Genomic DNA, 22,232 nt, shown 5'->3' with positions numbered 1-22,232 from the left:
GTTAATTTGCATTATGGGGATGTCTGTCCTTTTTTGGTATTAGGAGTGGAGCCGGTGGCAATGCCCTCCCCTGCCTTAACCCAGTTGGTATTAGTGGCGGAACAGGTGGCAATGCCCACCCCCACCATCACCCATTAGGGATCAGGAGTGGAGCAGGTGGCAATGCCCACCTCGCGCCTTCATGTGGCTGGGATCAGGCACAGAGCAGGAGGCAATGCCCTTCTTCCCTTCACCCAGCCGGAATAAGAAGCAGCGCAGGCGGCAATGCCCACCCTGTCTTCACCCTGCCGGAGTCAGGATCCAAGCATGCAGCAATGCCTGCCCCCCCTTCCAACCTGCTGAAATCAGGAGCAGAGTAGGTGTCAATGCCTGCACCCCCTTCACCCAGCTGGGATCAGGAGCAGTACAGGTAGTAAAGCCCACCGCCCACTTTCACCTGTCAGGATCAGGCACAGAGCAGGAGGCAATACCTGTTCCTCCCTTCACCCAGCGGGGAGCAGGTGGCAATGCCCACTCCACTTCAGCCAGCTGGGATCAGGCTCGGAGCAGGTGTCAATGCAAGCCGTAGTCAGGCACAGAACAGGAGGCAATGCCCCCCCCTTTACCTGGCATGTATCAGGCATGGAGCAGGTAGCAAAGCCCACCACCCCTTCCCATGGCCAAGATCAGGCAGATCAGGCGTGAAGCAGATGACAATGCCCACCCCCTTCCTTCACCAGCTGGAGTCAGTGACGGAGGAGGAGCAAATGACTGCCTGCCCGCCCTCCCCTTTCTGGAGCCCGTTGTATTTTCCCCCCACAACGGGCTTTGTTGCTAGGGCTTTATATTCTATAAAATGTCTGGCTTGACACTAATTACTCCAATACATTTCTATTTGCACTATACACCAACAAGCAGCTTCTTGGTTTTTAGAAGCAGAGTCAAGGTAGTTTTGGTCCAGCTGTTAAAGCTATTTTCCTACACAATGAGAAAGGCACTTCTTGAAGAAAGACTAGAGAAAATTGAAACCCTAAGAATAGCAGTCACAGTCCTAGTTTACAGCTTACCCAGAGTATCTGTGATTTTACCTGCACCCACACTTTCAGTCAATTTGCAGTACAATTCTAAGGAGAAGGTAGCACTCTCCTCTGGATTGCCCAGTTCTTCTGGTCTCCTAGAACCAGCTTTAGTTATAACATGTCTCTTCTTAGTACTGGTGCAACAAAATCATTCCCCTCTCATGCTATTTACGAAGAACTCTGTACAATCAGTATACAAAAAATCAGATGAATACAATTACTGTTGTCTTCAAAAACCAGGTACTCAGGACTTTTAAATAGAGCTTTCTTATACATATAGACACACCCGGAGAAATCCTGAGAGTTGAAATGATAGCGGATAAGAGGAGGTAGACTTGCAGTCTACAAAATCTACAAAAAAATCTACAAAGGAAACTTGGATACAGTTATCTAGAACATACACGGCACATATATAAATGCAGGGCTTTTTTTCAGCGGGAATGCAGTGGAACGGAGTTCCGGCACCTCTTCAAAATGGTCACATGGCCGGTGGCCCTGCCCCCTGATCTCCAGACAGAGGGGAATTTAGATTGCACGGAGGGTAATCTAAATTCCCTTCTGTCTGGAGATCAGGGGGTGGGGTCATCGGCCATGTGACCATTTTCGCCGAGGGCGATTTAAACTTTAAAAAACTCCCTCTTTGTTCCAGCTGACCCAAAGTGATGTCATTGTGCGGTTCTACCACTGAGTTCCACCACCTCTTTTGTCAAAAAAAAGCCCTGTATAAATGGCTTGTTTTTCAGAGTTGTTAAATAAACATGGAAGAATATATAGACAACATTCAGGTTAGACAATCTTTGTAAAATAATATGTATTGCCTCTTTCATGATGTTGATAGTCCTCCAAAACCTATATTTCCATATCACACTGCTTTGCCAAGGATTTCCTCTGCAATTTCACACAATTAACTGACCACACAGTTTATTACTCATTCTCACCAATTATTCACCATTGAGGAAATGGTTCACAAAAAGACATCAAATAGATCAGGAGGGTTCACAGAGTAAACGGAAATTAAAAAACAAATGAATTTTATAGATGTCTGTCTGTTAGGGGTGCAAGTATGGACTTCTGAAACTTATCATTTTAAACGTACAATTGATTAAATAGCTCCTTGATTCATGGATATGTGCGATATATTAAATAGTTATATGTGCAATATATTAAATAGTTATATGTGCAATATATTAAATAGTTATATGTGCAATATGTTATAAACAAACCATATCGTTCCTGTTGAGATCATCATTTAAGCACTAGCACTTTATTATTTATAAAATACATAATCAACTTGATACTATACAAATACGAACGGTTTACTTAGCGTATGGCACTTTAAGAAGTTTATTCCTTGTTAGTACAGAGAAGAAATATTGAATTATACTAGATAATTCAGAAGTCTGTTATATATGAATGTTACTGCACAATATTGGGTATACATTATATTAAATACTAAGTGCTTGTTACAGAGATTGCATTTAAATTTGGTGTTGACTGTTACACGAGTCTTTTATGTGTGCAAGAAGGGCAAGTGTAAGTCATGGGCCCCCTCCACTCCCCAGACCTCCAGAGGGTCGGCAGGACGACCCGGGGCCTCTACTCCCAAGAGAGATGGGAGATGTACAGAGATGTACAAGTAAACCTATCTAGGAGGATCATTTGCCCTCAAGGGTGGGAGGCAGGGTGGACAGCTTAATTTGGGAAGGGCAATTACAAATTATGCAAAGGTAGTTCCTTGTTTCTTCTAGGACTGACTGCAGATTTTTAAGAGGCACAAGCTGTTCCTTTCCTACTTGCCTCAAATCGTAGACATTTCCCTCCCTCCAAATTGTGGCTCTGTTCTGACCATCCCATCAGAGATTCACATCAGGGAATGAAATGCAACTTTCTCACATTTTTTTGCCCCCATGGGGCCAGCATTGCTGAAATGAGAGTGATCCTCATGTTTCAAGTGGGGGAGGAGGGAGTGCCTAGAGCAGGCAGAGGAATGTGGTTATTTTGTGCGGTTCTTCTGTGCGGTGCTTCCTCCACTGCCTCCAGTCAACGGACCAGCGTCTCCAGTCAGAGGTGGGCCCTCTTGCCATGCTCTGGGAACCATCCTGACTCCAAAATTTTCAGTCTCTCTTCCAGTCATGCTCTGATCGTTTTTGGTGGTTTGCAAGGCCTAGAAGCCGGTGTGGACGCCGACCCAAACTTGGAGGTCTCCCGATCCGAGAACCGTGTTTGACCTTTATTTGAACACCTGTCCGGGACAAGGCTCGCACCGCCAGGACTGAGGTATTGCATTCTCTGTCCTACCCTCTCTTGTAGGCTTGGGGAGGGGTGTGGAACAATTTAATCTCTGTCTCTGGAAGGACGCACAACAAAATTTAAGATTGTCACCCTTTTTGGAGCAGGCTGCTTGGATAACTCTAATAAACCCTTAGCAGGCATATATTGCTTTGGGAGTGTTCGAAGCACCCTGCTGGCATTCTGCATATAGATATTAAACAGCAGTGGGAGAGTATTGCTCCCTGTGGGGCACCACACACCAATGGGTGGTGGGATGACAACTTCTCCCCCAGCACCACCCTCTGTCCCCGACTGTGAAGAGACAAGCCACTGTAAGGCTGTCCTTCGTATCCCCACATCGGCAAAGCAGCAGGTCAAAAGATCATAGTCGACCGTATTGAACGCTGCTGAAAGTTCCAATAATACCAGCAGCACCGATCCACCTCGATCCAAGTGCCTGCGAAGATTGTCTGTGAGGGCAACCAGCAGCGTCTCCATCTTATGTCCTGGGAGGAAGCTGGACTGGAACGGATCTAGGGCTGAGATATCCTTCAGAAATCCCTGCAACTGTTCCTCCACCGCCCACTCAATCACCTTACCCAGAAACAAGAGGTTTGAGACTGGGAGATAATTGATTGGATCAGTGGGGTCCAACGATTGTTTCTTCAGGAGAGGCCTCACCACAGCCTCCTTTAACACCCTGGGGAAAACCCCATAGCGGAAGGATGAGTTGACAATGGCCTCCAAAGAATCCTGCAGTCCATCAGGCATTTTTACTCAGATAGGACAGCTGTATTGTAGGGAGGGGGTCTCAGATGCCAGTTTGGTGCAGCAGTTAAGAGTGGCAGGACTCTAATCTGGACAACCGGGTTTGATTTCTCACTCCTCCACTTGAAGCCAGCTGGGTGACCTTGAGTCACACAGCTTCTAGGAGCTCTCTCAGCCCCACCCACCTCACAGGGTGTTTTGTTGGGGGGATAATAATAGTGTACTTTGTAAACTGCTCTGAGTGGGTGTCATCCTGAAGGGCAGCATATAAATCGAATGTTATTATTATAAAGAGTTAAGGACCATAGATTTCACCACTAAGTTGCCTTACATACTTTCTTACTAATGCTATGTCTGTGCAAACTTGTGTTTCCTTAACCTTATAGCCTTGTTTATGGAAATGTCCGTGAAATTGATTGCACTAATCTCACACTGTGTAATCCGCCTTGAGTCTCAGTGAGAAAGGCGGACTATAAACGACATTAATCATAACAACAGAATGATGACAATAATAATGTAATTTCCTTTTGTCTCTCCTGAAGTGATTGCCCATCGACTTCGTTGGATGCTTTTTAAAGGCAAAATACTCAACTGGAAATTCCAATCACAGAACTCTTTGCACTCCCTCTAGTTCGGCCCTTGGCTTTTCATGACGCACAAGCTGTCAGTGTAGCTTGATGTGTGGATTTATTGTATTTGTGTTCTCCCTTCTCTGAAGGAGTGCATTTTTTGCTATCTTTTCATGATGGGGGGGCTGTGTAGCTCAGATCCATGCATGGCAAGAAGACCCCCTCCCCTGCCAAGCAGCTTTCCAAGATCTTTGGCAGCTGCTCTCTCTTCCTGAAAGGCCGTAATCCTCTGGGTCTTAGCTGGGGCTGAGTGTTTTGCACATCTCCCATACCAATCCATTTCTTAAGGCTCCTGTTTTGGGTTCCCTTTTAGGAAGTGATACTCATCTCTCTGTCAGCACTAAGGCCCCGGATCGATGAAACAGCAAAGAAAAGCAGGACAATGGGAATGATGGACCCCAACCAGAAAACGTGACAAGCGTGGAGAGTGCAAGAACGTAACACAGGGACTTTTCCAGCAACAGCCTGCGTCATGAATGGATACCAGGATAAAGTTGGAAGGGGGACGATACAATCACCTTATTAAGCTAATAAAGCTCTAGGCCTGCCTGGAGGCAGTCTGCTAAAGTTGGAGGCAGGCTTCAAACTTTGCTCAGCAGAGTGGTAGGATCTACACAACTGTTGATTTCTTTATCAAAAAGAGTCCAGTAGCACCTTTAAGACTAACCAATTTTATTGTGGCATAAGCTTTCGAGAATCACAGTTCTCTTCGTCAGATGCATGGAGGGCAAAAAGAGAAACTGGTCAGATATAGAGGGGGGGGTAGATGTAAACATCTCCTTCTGATATGCAGATGCAAACAGCTCCTTCTGATGTGGAAGGACAATGCTGATGTAACACTGATATATTGATATAGCTGATATATAGATCTGGAAGGCTGTCCATTCAGATCTCCGCCACAGGCTCACTACGTTGCCTTAGACAAGTCACTCTTTCAGCTTCCGATTCCTCTCTCCTATGGGGGATAATAATCCTGTCCTACTATACAGGGCTGTTGCAAGGATTACTACAAAGTAATGTACGTGAAGAACTTTAAACCTCAAAAGTGCTGTAGAAATATTAATTCTCTCCATTTTGGTTCTGTGTGAAATCCTGGAAAGGGCTTTAGTTAATTTTCTCAACCAAGCCTCTATCATCTAAAATTCCTGCTATGCTCTTCTATCAACTCCTGCCATGGATATCTTTTGTGAAGCAAAACTCTCAATTTTCCAAGTGTCTGATTGTCCACGTTCAGTATGCACAAGAAAAAATTAATCCAAACCAATCTGGCCTTTTCAAAAATAGAAAGTTTTATCAATAAAAATAAGTCACAATACACATTAACCCACAGAAAAGAGAGTCAGAAGTCACTGTACAGGTTAAGTCCATGGAAGACACTTCAGGCAACACCAACAACTACAAGAAAAGAGGACATGTAAATCTATTTACAGGTGCTTCTCTGGCCAATGAAAGAAAAGACACTCAGGCAAACCGTTCTGTCCGTTTCATCCAAACAAGGAGCTTTCAATAACGCCTGTTCATCTTCTTGAATTTCTCATAATGATAGTCATCTGTTGCTTTTTCATTTGGTGGACGTTTGCGATTCGGAGGGGATCCTAAACAATGAAGGCATAGTTATAGATAACGGACTTTGAAAGAAAACAGAGATTAACAGTGCAATCCTAAACAAAGTTGCTCCAGTCTAAGCCCACTGACCGGACTTACTCTTCTTAGGATTGCACTGTACAATTAACATGAGAACCAGTACCGTATTTTTAGAAGGCAATCAAAGGGGGACAGGCAGAATCTCTTGTGCACGGAACCAACTTCACCGGAGATCTGGGAGGAAGGGAGTCTCTCTACCAGCAAGGCCAGAGGGGGATGTGGCAGGCTTTCCCTTCCCCGTGCCTGGACCCAGTTCTACAGCCTCCCCATCCGTCTGGATCCAAGTGCCAGCAATGGGGTAATCCAAGAGAGGGCAGGAAGCAGCCAGGCACCCCCTCTATCACATCTGGATCTAATGATTTCCTCCCGCCAAACATTTTGTATTAAACTTTACTTGGCCAGGATGTGTTAGGATATTATGATATTTATACTACAGTTACCAACACACAATTTAAAAAGTAGCATTAAACATATATATCTAGATTTGGATTCAGTTTTAATTGTCATCTGTATCAGATTTTAGAAGCCATGTTGGGACTCAATGCTTGGCTGAAAAGCAGCATGAAAAGAGTTTGCGTAAACAATCAAAGCGTTTCGAGGCCCAGGCCTTGACTTCCATTTCCAAAGAGGGACCCACTTCACTTAAGCACCACTTGATGGTGGTGGAGAGTGCCGTCAAGTCATAACTGGAGTTTTCATGGCAAAAGACTAACGAACAGAGGTGGTTTGCTACGGCCTGCCCTTGTGTCAGGGTCATGGCCCGTGCCATACTCCGGGGGGTTTGGGGTTCACTGGTGTGCTGCAGGCCTGATCTTCTTTGGGCTTCTTTGGGGGTGCTATTAGGACCTTTGACGTACTTTGGGAGTGCTGGAGATTCAGCTTGGGAAACTGTGGGATGCTAAGAAGGAATGCAGTGATCAGCACGGCCAAGGATTTTTAATCCTAATAGTTCTGCTTTCTCTCACTGTACTTTCTTTCTCTGCATAGATGGGAACCTAGCAAAAAAAAAAAGGGGTGGTGGTGGAGTAGAGTGGGTGGTGCTTGAAGAGTTTAATATGCCTAGTAGGGGAAGGGAAAAGTTATTCCTATCAAGGAAGTCTTTCTGTACTGAACTCTTAGGTTATTAAAAGCTTTAACTCATGCATCGTTGGACTCGTGCAGTGAAGTTATTTGAGATCTCAGCCGGCAGTCTCTGACACTTTGGATAGCAACCCTGGTTAGGGTCCTTGGAGGTCTCCCATCCACTCGCTAACCAAGGCCGACCCTGCTTAGCTTCTAAGATCTGACAAGACTGGGCTTGCCTGGGCTATCCAGGTCTGGGGAAACATCACCTACCCCCACTGCTATCTTCATAGGCCTATGATTCTGGAGGTCTTTCCTTTATAGGGTCACAAGAAGTTGGGAGGCAACTTGATAACTCAAAACACATTAATAGTTACATAACAATAAAAGTCATTCCAGGAAACTGGATGGGCATTACAGCAGAACAAACTCACGCTCTGGTTCGGGTTTCTCCGTGTCCCCCACTCTCAGTGGACGGGCTTTAGGTTCCTCTTTGTTCCTTCTCACAGGTGCATTCAGCTCTTCGTGATAAACTGAAAGGAGACGCCCAGTCAATTTGGAATACTGAGGCAGTGTGCTGGTTAAAACTGTAGACTAGAACTGGGGAGAGTTGGGTTCAACCTACAGTCAGGAAGCTTCACAAGGTGACCTTGGACCAGTCACTGTCTTTCAGCCTCACCTACCTCACAGGGTTGTTGTGAGGATAAAATGGGGGGGAGGGGAGACTACGTGTGCCTCACTGAACTCCTTGGAAGAAAGGCAAAATAAAAATATCAAATAATATTACGACACGATTCATCAAATAGTTAATCAAATGGCTCTGTTAAGTACAGCCAGGTAATTAACAGCGGAGCTAACCTAGCCATTTTTATTCCTATGCAAAGAACCCATTAAAGAACAGGTTTGCCAGGATCCATGCATGCCCCTGGACAAATGTCCACTGAGGTCAGTGTGTGAAATTATGCCAACAGATACACTCACATCTGTTGTGCTGGACGTAGTTCACAGCCATGTTTGTGGGAACAAAGGAGGTTTCGCTGTCCTTCTTTTTATTCTGCTGTTCGGCCAACAGACGTGCTTTTGCCTCCTCGGTGGAGATTATGTTTTTGATTTTTGCTCTAAACAGACAAAGGAAAAGGGGGAAAAGAATCAAAGATAATTCACAGAGGGTGACACAGAAGTCCCCCCTCCCACTGTTATTTTAAGCATAGCTATGACACCAAAACATCTGACATGGAGCCCAGGAGATTTACTGTCACCAGTGGAGATTCTTGCATAGTCTAGCCTCTCTCCTGTTTCCCCTCTCAAAGACCTCAAAGGGGCCAGGAGAATAATGCCATCTTGCCAGCTGTCACAAACCAGCAAAGATCTGGCCCGCATCCTTGAGAAAGGAGTTCTAAGTATGGACAGCAGGGACCAGGTTATTTCAGGCACAGCCTGCTTTACTATGTGGAGGCCAGCATCTTGGCACTGGTTCACAGCACTTCCATCTGCTGAAAAATGGGGTGGCCACTACAGACAGGGCCTTTCTGTGGTGGCACCTCCATTATGGTTTGACTGGTGCTGGATCTGTTACTTTTCAGGCACCAGGGGAAAACTCTGTTGCTTACCCAGGCATTTTGATTAGAATAATCACATTGTTTCCTTGGCCTCGTCTTAATATTCCATTTACTTTAGAGCATTTTGCTTGCTGTTTTCATATGCTGCTTTGAACTCATATGTGTTTTACTACAGCGATGTACCAGCTACACTGAACTGTCTTTGCTGCTGCTCTAAATCCAATTGTTCTTATGGCCCTTTAAGATGGTTTTATTAAAACATCAGTTGTTGTTTAATGTCTTAACTTTGCCAACTGCCTTAACCGTTCTTGTGAAAAGCAGGGCCGGCGAATCACCTCAGGAGCCTTGCCCTGCCGGCCACCTGTCCCTTCACTTTGGAGATAACAGGCACCGAGGACACGAAGGCCGTCAGTCACTTACTCAATCCCCAGGTCCACTTCCGGAATGCCGCTCAGCATCTGATTGGACAGCATCTCTTCCGTCTTCTTGGCTGAAGAGACACGGATGCTCTCTGGTAGCTCATAGAGACAGTCCTCTGCATTCTTCTGCTTCACTTTCTGCTCCTCGTTTTCCACAATCCCTTTTCTCTTCTTCAGCTCCGTTTCAATGTACTTCATCCTGAATGGGAAATCAAGGCAGCGCTTGCATCAGACGGGAATGCCTGTGAGACCATAACCCAGTTGGTTCAGGGCCAGTGAGCTGGAAGGCCTTCGAAGCAGCAGGGACCCCCCCATTCCCAGACTTGTCAAGCCCCATCTGGCTGCCAACCAAAACTTCTCATTGCCTGGATGTTCTACGGGAACTTCTTAGATCAGGCACATCTAATTTAAGTGCATTGCGTTGCCCGTCAATCAGGAAGTCCTCAAGCATCTCTACCCAAACCTGCTTGGCCTTGCCTTCAATTTCCCTTAATGTCTCTCGTTCCTTTGCTTCAAGCTACTTCCCTTTACACCAAACTTGGCTCAAGCTTAAGCAACAGTACTAATTAATCCTGACAGCACTCTTCAAGACGGCAAGAGAGAACACACTGATCTGACCTGGTTATCAACTATCCACTCTGCTGGGTATAACTTGTTAATGTGACTTCTGACTGCTAGATCTTTGTTGCACACTGGCTCCGTCACTGTCACATCAAAAACAAACAGTTGTTTGTTCACTGAAAGAACCTCTGAGGCTCACATGCTCTCTCCTTTCATATACAGCTCAGAGACTGGTGGATTCCTGGTTTGGAACAAATCAGTTCGTTGCAATGTTCAAGCTAGAAGAAATGGCACACAGTGCCTGTTCATTTATCTACAAATCAGGATTCTTAAACCTGGTTTAGCCCTTCCTTGTATGAAAGAGAAAAAACCGCAGTCTGTCGATCTGGATGTCATGAGAATCTGTGATTTGTTAGGGAAGCAGGAAATTTTCACTCTCTAAACCACACACACCAGGGGGTTGGAGAGAGAAGCATGAGAGGCCAAAGTTGCACTCTTGTAATGAACAAGCAACAGTTTGTGAGGTCTGAATGCACTGGAAAACTGGGGTTTGCAATGGAATGTCTGTTCAGTAGAAGTCACAATTGATCAGGACTCTCTAATGTGCATGCGATACCTGTTTGTAAACACAAGCTTGTTTTCCTGCTCCACATTTTCCAATATATATAAAGCATCTTATTATGTACATAACTCCCAACATGATGATTAAAACACACACACAAGACAGAATGCCCAACATTCTCTGCCTTAAAGCAAGAACCATTTCCTTTCTACATCTGTTTCTTCCATAAATTTTGGTTACTCTTTTAGCTACACCTATCCAAAATTACTTTTTACTTTTGGTTCAGAGGAGTTAGCCATGTTAGTCTGTAGTAGCAAAACACTAAAGAGTCCAGTAGCACTTTAAAGACTAACCAACTTTACTGTAGCATAAGCTTTCAAGAACCACAGTAAAGTTGGTTAGTCTTTAAAGTGCCACTGGACTCTCTACTATATTACTTTTGATTACTTTTTAGCTACTTCCACTGATCCATTCAAAGTGAACCTTCCAAAGTCCATTTATATTATAGCACCTATACTACTTGCATACAGAAAAATGGAAAGCTTTCTTTAATTATGCAGCTGAAAATTAAGAATAATTATTAGTAAAATGGACTAATTATTAAATTGATAATTTAAAATGTTGAATAAGTATTTTAATATAAGAAGGTATGGGGACAAAGGGGGAAAATATCCTGTAATGTATATATTCTCTTATATTCTCTGTTATATATACTTATTCCTGATTTATACAACCATGTTAAACAATTTTTCTCATTTTTCTGTATTGTTTATTATTACTTTGTTGTTAAATAAATCTGAAAAAAACAATTGTATACAGATCTCTGTTAAGTCACCTGGGCTCAGGAGCACATGGTCTGCAGCTGCTAGAGGAGGTAAGGGCTTTTTGCCTTTCTTGGCTTTCTTGGCCTTTCTTGGCTTTCTTGGCTGTGGTGGGTTAAGCTGAGAAGCTAAGGGTGGTCCTCTCTAGCTTTGGGGCTTTTTGTGTGTAGTTTTGTGTTGATTTGAGTGTAGTTTTGAGGCTGAGTGTGTTTGGGCTTGATTGTGTTTGAGGGTGAGTGTGTTTGTAAGGCTGCTGGGGGTTGCTGGAGTACAAGCCACACCCCCCCTTTGTGCTCACCTCCTGTGCTTAGCAGGAAGTGACCTTTTGCATTGAAAAGGCAACTGCTGGGCAGGGGCGCGAGCCTTTGGTGAGAGCTAAAGGGCTCTTGGCCTGTGGCTCTTAGCCGGGGGATCATAGCCGTTTTCTTTCCTCTTAGTGTGTTATTCCTAAAACAGAATAATGAAGTCAGAATGCCAGCAGGGGGTTGGGGGCTTTCCAGTGTATTGCACTGAGTGTCACATGTATGACTATCTGCCTTCTGGTCAGAAGTCCTGGATGTGTGCTCGCTGCAAGGAGCTCCTGGTTCTCAGGGAACGAGTACGTACCCTTGAGGCCAAGGTGGCTGACCTGGAGAAGCGGAGACAGTTAGATAGGCACGAGGACAAGATTCTCAGGGACAGGATAGATGTGTCCCACTCTAAAAATGGCAGCGTTCTTGTTGTCAAGGAGAATGAGGATCTTGTGGAATCAGGGCACCGTACTGAGGATAAGGGGAACATGCCCTCAGAAGGGACCTCTTCTTCAGTTGGTGAGCAGGTTTCCTTTCGCATCAAGGAACCATCCCTGGGTGGGGCGGGAGGGAGGCTCTTGGTAGTTGGTGATTCGATCCTTAGACAAGTAGATAGCTGGGTGGCACAACCGCGTTCTGACCGTATGGTGACTTGCCTGCCTGGTGCGAAGGTAGCGGACATTACGTGTGTTATAGATAGGCTGGTAGATAGTGCTGGGGAAGAGTCAGCGGTCGTGGTCCATGTTGGAACCAACCATGTTGGGAAATGCAGTCGTGAGGTCTTGGAACAAAAATTTAGGCTGTTAGGCAGGAGACTCAAGGCCAGGACCTCCAAGGTAGCCTTCTCAGAAGTGCTACCTGTTCCACGCGCAGGGCCAGAGAGACAAACGCAGATCAGGAGTCTCAATGCGTGGATGAGACGATGGTGTAGGGAGGAAGGGTTCAAGTTTGTTAGGCACTGGGATTCTTTTTGGGACAAGCGGGAGCTGTACAAGAGAGACGGTCTCCACTTGTCCCGAGAAGGAACCCGGCTGCTGGCACTTAAAATCAAAAAGGTGGCAGAGCAGTTTTTAAACTAAATGCTAAGGGAAAGCCGACAAGAGATAAAGTGTCTCTGGTTCAGGATGGTTCATCTCAGAGAGATGAAGGGCTAGGTATAACACTTCTACAGGGAGATAGATTAGAGTTGTCAACTGAGATGGAGACAAACAGTGCAGATGACCTAACTACGTCTCGAGGCAAAGTGTGCCGGGGAAGTTACAGGTGTTTATATACAAATGCTAGAAGTGTCCGAGGTAAAATTGGGGATCTGGAATGTTTAGTGTTGGGCGAATCCATAGACATTGTGGGCATAACAGAAACTTGGTGGGATGAGGAAAATCAGTGGGACACGGTGATTCCTGGATATAAATTATATCGGAAGGATAGGGAGGGAAGGGTTGGTGGTGGGGTGGCTCTATATGTCAGAGAAGGTATACATTCCAGTAAGATTGAGAAGGTAACTGAATTAGATTTGCTTCTGGAAATGCTATGGGTTGAAATTACGGGCCCAAATGGAAACTTAACTGTGGGAGTTTGTTATCGCCCTCCAGATCAGAAAATAGAGGAGGATTATAAAATGATGACAGGATTAAAGATGGCTGCTAAACAAAAAAACTGTGTTGTAATGGGTGATTTTAACTACCCACACATTGACTGGGCCAATGGGTGTTCGAATCGGGGGAGAGAAAGTGAGTTTCTAGACTGTCTCAATGACTGTGCTATGGAACAGATGGTTACAGAACCTACTAGGGGAGAGGTGATCCTGGATTTGGTCCTCAGTAATGCTGAAGACCTGGTGAGAGATGTAAATGTGATTGCACCACTTGGGAACAGTGACCATAATGTTATTGAGTACAACATATGTATAAATAGGAAATTGCCAAATAAGACCAACACAGCCATGTTTAACTTCAAAAGGGGTAACTTTTCTGAGATGAGGGGGTACGTGAAGAAGAAACTGAAAGGGAAAGTAAAAAAGGTCAAAACACTTGGGGAATCTTGGAGACTATTTAAAACTACAATCCTGGAAGCTCAAATTAAATATATACCGCTGGTTAGGAAAGGCGCATATAGGTTTAGGAAAAGGCCAGCATGGTTAACAAGCAATGTAATAGAAGCTGTAAAAGGTAAAAAGGATTCTTTTAGGCAGTGGAAAACTAGTCGGAGTGAGGTTGATAAAAAGGAGCATAAGCTGTGGCAAAAAAAGTGCAAGTCTGTGATCAGACAGGCAAAAAGGGAATATGAGGAGCATATTGCAAAGAACATAAAGAAAAACAATAAACAATTCTTTAAATATATTAGAAGTAGGAAACCAGCTAGGGAGGCAGTGGGGCCCTTGGATGACCAAGGCGTAAAAGGATTACTAAAGGGTGATAGGGAAATGGCCGAGAAGCTGAATGCGTTCTTTGCTTCGGTCTTCACTGTGGAAGATAAGAAGTGCATGCCCACTCCGGAAGCACTGACTTTGGGAGGGGTTTTGAAAGACCTGAGTCACATTGAGGTGACGAGAGAGGAGGTTATGCGACTGCTAGATAATTTAAAAACTGATAAATCACCGGGCCCAGATGGCATACATCCAAGAGTTCTGAAAGAACTCAAGTGTGAACTTGTAGATCTCCTCACAAAAATATGTAATCTGTCATTAAACTCTGCATCTGTTCCTGAGGACTGGAAGGTAGCTAATGTTGTCCCCATCTTTAAAAAAGGTTCCAGGGGAGATCCGGGAAATTACAGGCCAGTCAGCCTGACGTCAATACTGGGTAAGTTGGTGGAAACTATTATCAAAAATAAAATTAGTGGGCACATTGATGACCAAAAGCTGATGAGGAAAACTCAGCATGGGTTCTGTAAGGGAAGATCTTGTCTCACCAATCTGTTAGAGTTCTTTGAGGGAGTGAACAAACAAGTGGACAAGGGAGACCCGATAGATATTGTTTATCTTGACTTCCAGAAAGCTTTTGACAAAGTTCCTCATCAAAGGCTCCTAAGTAAGCTCAGTAGCTATGGGATAAGGGGCCAAGTCCTCTTGTGGATCGAAAACTGGCTAATTAATAGGAAACAGAGAGTGAGTATAAACGGGCACTTCTCACAGTGGAGGGTGGTGAGCAGTGGGGTGCCACAGGGGTCGGTATTGGGTCCAATGCTTTTTAACTTGTTTATTAATGATTTGGAATTGGGATTAAGCAGTGAAGTGGCTAAATTTGCAGATGACACGAAATTGTTCAGGGTGGTGAAAGCCAGAGAGGATTGTGAGGCACTCCAAAGGGATCTGTCGAGGCTAGAAGAGTGGGCATCCATGTGGCAAATGAGGTTCAATGTAGCCAAGTGCAAAGTAATGCACATTGGAACCAAAAATCCAAAATATAAATACAAGTTGATGGGGTCTGAACTGGCGGAGACTGGTCGCCACACCTTAAGAAAGATATCATAGCACTGGAAAAAGTACAGAGAAGGGCAACTAAAATGATTAAAGGGTTGGAACACTTTCCCTATGAGGAAAGATTGAGGCGCTTGGGGCTCTTTAGCCTGGAGAAAAGACGACTGAGGGGAGACATGATAGAGGTTTACAAGATAATGCACGGGTTAGAGAAGGTAGAGAAAGATGTGTTTTTCTCCCTTTCTCACAATACAAGAACTCGTGGGCACTCTATGAAATTATTGAGCAGTCGGGTTAGAACAGATAGAAGAAAATACTACTTTACACAAAGGGTGATAAACACATGGAATTCGTTGCCACAGGAGGTGGTGGCAGCTACAAGCATTGCCAGCTTCAAGAGGGGACTGGACAAATATATGGAGCAGAGGTCCATCAGTGGCTATTAGCCACAGGAGATAGATGGTATTCTCTTTGTGGGGAGGTGGTGCTCTGTTGTCTTGATGCTGGAAGGAAGGCAGTTGGAGGGCTTCTGGTGTCCTGGCCTCACTGACAGTCCTTTAGATGGCACTGGATTTCTAGCCACTGTGTGTGACAGAATGTTGGACTGGATGGGCCACTGGCCTGATCCAACATGGCTTTGCTTATGTTCTTATGTTCTTATGTCCCCTCCCCCCAACCCATGAGACTAAACAAATCTTCAGTCTTTTTCAAAAATAGCTTCACTTAACATCTTCTGTGCATATCAGTCCGAAGAATACATGAACTGCTAAGGAAAATACAGCACAAATCTCAGCAGGCTGGGCCACCAGGCTCAGCTTCAGCAGACAAACCCTGCTCCTGACACCAGCTTGTACAAAGCTACCAAAAGGAGAGCAGAAAATTCATTGAAACTATTCTGAAAAGGGTTCATTTTGGGCAAAAAGGAACGTCAACACTGTCAAATCCCAGCCTGCTAGCTACAGATCACCTGGGATTTGAGAAATTCACTGCTACAGAAAGTAGTGATGGCCCCATTAGCTTACATGGTTTTTAAGGAGGATTATTATACACATTCGTGGAGGAGAATTCTATCGCAGGCCTTTTAAAGCATAACAGTTCAATGGAACCTCCATTTTCTGACTGCCTGTTGCAACAGGCAAACAACAGGGGATGCCCTGGCCTATGTGTTGCTACTCATGGTCCGATACAGCATTGCTCTTCTTGTGTTCTTACAATACAACTTACATGTCAGCATCTTCATCTCTTCTGTTGGTCTCTGCCGAGAAGGAAGTCCCAAGGTTGAGGTCTTCTTCTTCACTGATTCTAACAAGAGACAGGCACCCTGTTACGACTCCCTTTCTTTTCCAGTTAGATTTTGCCTTTAACCCTCTTCTTACACCCTCCGGGTAGATTGCTGCCACCAGGAATTATATTCCAAAATAGTTAATTTAAATATCCTCTTTAATAACATGCTCAAGTGTCAAGCTTCTTCGTGGGACTATGTGGCCCTGAGGAAAAGAATGGGATATAGGAATAAATATACTCTGGGATGGAAAAAAACCAAACTTTTCTTTTTACAAGAACCGTATTGGTTTCATACTATTCCTTAAGCTTGATGGTTTCAAAGATAGTTCTCAGTTCTTAAAGTTTCTTTTCATAGGCTCAGTCACACAGATATATAGAACTTTCTCAGGCGCACACACAATTTGCCTGCTTTAGGTAGAATGAATGTTCTCTCACAGGCACACAAAGCTCTGGCTTCCACACAGGTTGCTTAACTGAACAAGAATCAGTATTTATCTCAGAAATGCATAGACACCCTCAGGCCACAGCACGCAGCTTGCCTGCTTTGCCCAGACTGACTGTTCTCTCTCTGCTCAGTAACTAATAACAGCAGTTCACTCTGCCCACACTCTCAGTCATCAACCAATCATCTCACTCACTCATCCCTCTCTTTCACCCCCACTCTTCATCTGTACACCAAGCATTTAAAGACAAAAAATCTTTACACACACACCCCAAAAATCAATCATAACCAACATTGAGAGAAAATTGATACAAACTACAGCTCCATGCAAACCATGGTTTACACTTGCTGTCGATTAGAATCAAACCAGGGTTTGAGCTTCTAAATACGTAATCAGAAAACCTTGGTTCCACTTCATAGGTTCACTCTCATCTCCATGGTAAAACAGCCCCTGGAGGCTGCAACTCTGATGCGTGAATTTAAGCATCAGATACTGACTTGACAACCAATCATAAATGCCTGAATCTTTAATCAGGGTAGCTAATTCCAGGTTGAGAAATTCCTGGAGTGTTTTGGGGGGTGGAGCCTGGTAAGGATAGGGTTTGGGGAAGGAGGAACCTCAGCAGGGTATAATGCCATAGAGCCCATGTCCCAAAGCTGCCATTTTCTCCAGGGAAACTGATCTCTTTTGTCTGGAGACCAGTTGTAATTCAAGCCCACCCTGGAGGTTGGCAACATGACCTCTAATATGTCAGTACATCAGGAGAACTAGGACATTCTCACCTGTCCTTGCCCCGTTCTTTCAGCTTCTTCATATCCACCATTCCCCCGGTCTTTATCTTAAAGGGGTCATCCTGGCGAGATGAGGGATTTAAAAAGAGAGATTTGATTATATTTATTTCAGTGTAACCTGCTGGCATTTCTTTTGGCCACAAGTAAACAACTAATGTGTTGACAGGCAGGAAAAGCATCAAAGCAGACCAGCAGATCTTAGCAAAATTGGACGATGCCTAATAAAAGTGCTCAGGGTGCAAGCAGGGCTGTCACACAATTGAACATAAACATAATGCTGACAGTTTAGGGACCTGAAAGATTTTCATCGCTGTCTAAACACGTGATGAGCAATGCTTACGAATCGGAAACCGTTCTGCAGCTCTAATTAGAGCAACATTCTCCTCCCATCCCCTCCGCTCAGTCTTACCGTCAAAGTTGTCTCTTCTTGCAACTTCTCCCCTACAAGCAGGGCTGCAGCACTTGCCAAAAGAAGACGCACAGAATAAAAAGTCAATTCAACCAAGAAAAATCCCCCCCGCCCCGTTCTTTCGAGCCTGACGCAGCAGTTAGCCACAATAAGCGGCAGCTCAATTTTATTTTTCCCAGATACTTTTTTAATTATCATTATCATCAAACATTTTTTAAAAGTCTGCCACATTGTGACTCAAAACCAAAACACAACTGAGGTGTTGAACTCGCAAATCCATCAATTTCCAGATGATCTTCTTGCTAGGCTGGACCAGGCAGCAAAGAAAGACTATTTGATAGGGTGGGGATGGCTGTGATTGGTCATGTGTGCTGGAAGCTTAGTACAGCAACAGACCTCCCTGCGCTACTCATGTGTGGCATGCAGAGTCAGTGTCATGTCTGAATGTGCCCATTCATCCATGCCAATGTTCCTGGCGTCAAATATAGGTTCTGTCCTATCATGTCTGATTGCACCTGTTCATCTATGCCAGGGTGATCCATGCTTGTAAGCTCTGCTCGTGGTCAACTACCAGTCATTCAGACCAGTGTTAAACTAATGGTCTTGAGTCATCTGAGTCTTGGAACTGATCTCGTGTTGTAACTGATAAGTTCATTCCTTAATAGCCACTTTCGTTTCCTCACACTTTCACAGACTGGCTGGCAGCTGGTACAGCTGCAGACATTCTTTCCCCATTGATATTGTTTACTCTGACCTTGAGTGTCTGAAGTGTTGCATTGCTTACTGTCTTGTCTGTCTAGTGTGTGAACTTTAGAAATGTTTCCCAGACTGCTTTAGGGGGGGAGGAGGTAGGTTGATTATATTATCCTGTAACAGCCTGAAGCTTTATTCCTTTCAATGAGAAGTTAAGACGTTTACCTGCCTTTAACTTCATGTACTCTTATGGACCTGTGTATAGGTAACAAGATTGATTTCCTGAATAAAAGTCATTTAGCCAAGGACATGTGTTTAACTGAAGTGATCCAGGGATCTGTCTGCCATAACCTGTCATCCATAGTCTGACAGTCAGGGCTGTGGGAGGACTATAAGCAGGGCTTTTTTTCTGGGAAAAGAGGTGGTGGAATTCAGTGGGTTGCCCTCGGAGAAAATGGTCACATGGCTGGTGGCCCCGCCCCCTGATCTCCAGAAAGAGGGGAGTTGAGATTGCCCTCCGCACCAGTGGCGCGGAGGGCAATCTCAACTCCCCTCTGTCTGGAGATCAGGGGGCGGGGCCACCAGCCATGTGACCATTTTCAAGAGGTTCCGGAACTCCGTTCCACCGTGTTCCAGCTGATAAAAAGCCCTGACTATAAGTAAGAGGAAAGAGTGCCTTGGAAAGCCAGCAGCAAAAGCCATTAGAGGAGTTTTATTTTCTAGCTGTTCTAGTGTTCCACTAGTGGTTGCCAAGGGCGGAATGGCCAAAACCACAGCTTCTCAATTTGGACGTAACACCACCCCACAAAACGCCCCACAGCACAAGTCGGATTCAAACCGTGTTTTTGGTTTGCTGGCCGCTCTTTCTAGGCTCAGACATCGGTGCCGTATCACGGTTTGCAATTACATCTGAACCAAGCCACTGTCTTTCAAAGCCTTCCATTTTCCAAAAATATGTAAATTAGAAAATGGGCAATGCAATCAATAGACAGGGTAATTGGACTCCTTCGCTGTAGTGAGCAGAGCGCTGTGGAGACCAGAGAAACCCTCTTCCCAGAAAGCTCATGTCGGGGTGCCCTTTTGCTTCGGAACCTTTAGCAGAAAGTTCGAATGACCCATTCAAGCATGCTGCACCCTTACGACAAAGTTCAAATTTACACAGAGAGCTTTGAGGGGTTCCACCACACACCTTACCTCACTCCATTTGGCCTTCTCCGGAGGCTCTGAACTTCTTTCGCTTCCTCAAGTTTCAATCTAAAGAAAAAAAAATCAGCACGGTTAAAATCAGTAAGATACTAGTGGTATCATTTATCTCCGTGCAACCCACACTTCTGGCACAAGACAACAGATGCAAACAGGCTCTTAAGAGTATCCTCTGAATATCAACCACTGGGGGGCAAAGTATAGATGAATAGCGGATGCTTTTTTGCATCATCTGGTTGGCTGTCGTTGGAAATGGGATGCTGGATTAGATAGAATTTGGGTATGACTCAAGCAAGACACCTCTGCCATTCTTCTTAGACAAATTCATGATTTACTTGCAACACTTACACACGATGGCTAAGAACAGAACCTCCATGCACAGAGGCTGCACACCACTGAATACCAGTGTCAGCACTTGGCAGGTAGAATCCCCCAGTTCTCCACAGCAAACACGCAGGTGCATTGGTTGAAGTAACTTTATTAGAGATTCAGCAAGTTCAAGGTGCTCAAACGAGTGCATTGGCAGAAGTGACGTACCTGGGGTTGGTGATGTTAGTTATAGGGAACGTTCCCGCCATCAGGATAAGGGCCGTTAAAAGTTTTGGGGCGCAAAAGAGCTAGGGGGGTTGTCAGGGAAGAGCTAGGTTTAGACTAGACAGAACAAAGAATGAAATCATCTCCGTTCCCAAGAAAGATACATTTCGAGCTGGCCGCAAGCAGCCTTCAAGGACACTTCTGGAAGCAGCGGGGAAAGAGAAAGTAAATACTTGAGAGAGAACCTACTGCCTTAATATCAATAAGAAACTTCTCATGCCCTCAGAGGACCAGTACGGAACACAGAATACATTCATGGAAGATAGGCAGGCAGGCATATATGACAACCAGCTGCTGAGCAAAAAATCAGGGAGGTCACTGGTTCAAATCCTTCCTTGGTTCCAAGTGCACGTTGGGCAATGCCCTGGCTATTCAGAAGCCTGAACTTTTGAGGGCATAGTCTCCCCCCCAACCACGCACAGAGCGACTGAACGGTGCCTGGTTTGGGAAGGCATTCTCCTTGCTGTCTACATGTAAGTGCCATTTGAATTTCGAAATGCACATGACATTTCCCAAGCACCATCAGCAGTGGTGGTTTATCACAGGTCCATATACAAAATCAGATTCCTTCTTTGGCATGACAGGAGGGGCATCATTACCCACTTCCTCCTAATTCCATGTCCCACAGGGCTATGTAAGAATGCAGCAGCGCTCTCTTCCTCAAAGACACAGGCCTGAGACAGCTGAAACAAATAGGAGTTTAGCGGCACCTTAAAAACTAACAAAAATGTATCATGTACTAGGGGTTTTGCATGGAAAGGCGCTGTACAAATCTAATTAAATTTATTCCAGAATAAGTTTTTAATTCACAAAGGTGTAATGCAGTGTTAGTTTGAAGTGACACCAGTCTCTTGTTTCTCTCTTTCTCCAAGGAATGCAAGGCACTGTGTGCAAATCCCAGTGTTATTTTCACAACAACCCTGAGAACTGGGCCAGGCACAGGAGTGACTGGCATCAGGCCAGCTTCGGGACAGGATGGGCACTTGAGCCGGGCTCCTCCCAGATCTCGTTCAACACTTCCAAGGGCAAGACCGTCTCCAGAATCCAAATCGTAGGCTTGCCAACCTCCCGGTGCTGGCCAGAGATTTCCCAGAATGGCAACTGGTCTCCAGGTTACAGGTTCTCCTGGAGAAAATGACTACTTTGGAGGATGGACTCTAAGGCGTTATACCTAGGGTTGCCAGCTCCAAGTTGGGAAATTCCTGGAGATCTGGGGGGTGAAACCTGGAGAAAGTGGGATTTGGGGAGGGAAAGGACCTTGGCATGGCATAATTCCAGAGTCCACCCCCCAAAATAGCCATTTTCTCCAGGTGAACTGAACTCTGTGGCCTGGAGACCAGTTGTAATTCCGGGAGATCTCCAGCCACTACCTGGAGGCTGGTAGCCCTAGTTATACTCCACTGAGGTCCATCCTGTCCCCAAACTGTGCCCTCCCCAGGATCCACCCACAAAGTTTCCAGGAACATCCCAACCTGGAGCTGGCAACCCCACCCCGTCACGTTCAAAAGAGGCGATCCACGCACCGGACCTCCTCGGCGACCTGCTGCTCCTCCTCCTCCTCCTCAGAATCCGCCTTCCGCCGCCGGAAAGACTTTCCTGCCGGCATGATCCGAACGAGAGGCCGGAGCCAAAGCGCCGCGCAGGGCCCGCCACCAGCAACAATGGAGGCGCCTGCGACGCTTCTCCGGACAGCCGGAGGTCCGGCGTACGATGATGACGCACGAAGTACGCGCCGACGCCGCAGCCTGGGTGC

The 22,232-nt window shown here is 45.3% G+C and overlaps 1 protein-coding gene across 1 annotated transcript; it reads right to left on the bottom strand.

The window, feature by feature from the left end:
* Positions 1-5,994: 5,994 nt before the first annotated feature.
* On the bottom strand, positions 5,995-22,189 carry C14H9orf78 (chromosome 14 C9orf78 homolog). The gene is made up of 9 exons (XM_054997334.1): positions 22,003-22,189; positions 19,877-19,936; positions 17,990-18,041; positions 17,572-17,642; positions 16,287-16,364; positions 9,412-9,609; positions 8,414-8,550; positions 7,867-7,965; positions 5,995-6,321 (listed from the first exon to the last, which is right to left on the bottom strand). The coding sequence occupies exons 1-9, from the start codon at positions 22,083-22,085 to the stop codon at positions 6,230-6,232; spliced, it is 870 nt and encodes a 289-aa protein (XP_054853309.1). The 5' UTR covers positions 22,086-22,189; the 3' UTR covers positions 5,995-6,229.
* Between the last annotated feature and the right edge of the window lie 43 nt (positions 22,190-22,232).

The sequence above is a fragment of the Eublepharis macularius genome, chromosome 14, assembly GCF_028583425.1.
Source record: "Eublepharis macularius isolate TG4126 chromosome 14, MPM_Emac_v1.0, whole genome shotgun sequence".
NCBI classification, from domain to species: Eukaryota; Metazoa; Chordata; class Lepidosauria; order Squamata; family Eublepharidae; genus Eublepharis; species Eublepharis macularius.
This window is presented reverse-complemented; position numbering and strand designations above follow the sequence as displayed.

Excerpts from the sequence above, each read along its gene's own strand:
- C14H9orf78 (XM_054997334.1), bottom strand. The coding sequence starts at position 22,085 with ATGCCGGCAGGAAAGTCTTTCCGGCGGCGGAAGGCGGATTCTGAGGAG. Across the intron at positions 16,365-17,571 it reads AAAGAACGGGGCAAGGACAG|AATCAGTGAAGAAGAAGACC; the intron begins GTGAGAATGTCC and ends GTCTCTTGTTAG. Across the intron at positions 9,610-16,286 it reads AGAGATGAAGATGCTGACAT|GATGAAGTACATTGAAACGG; the intron begins GTAAGTTGTATT and ends TTTCCCATTCAG.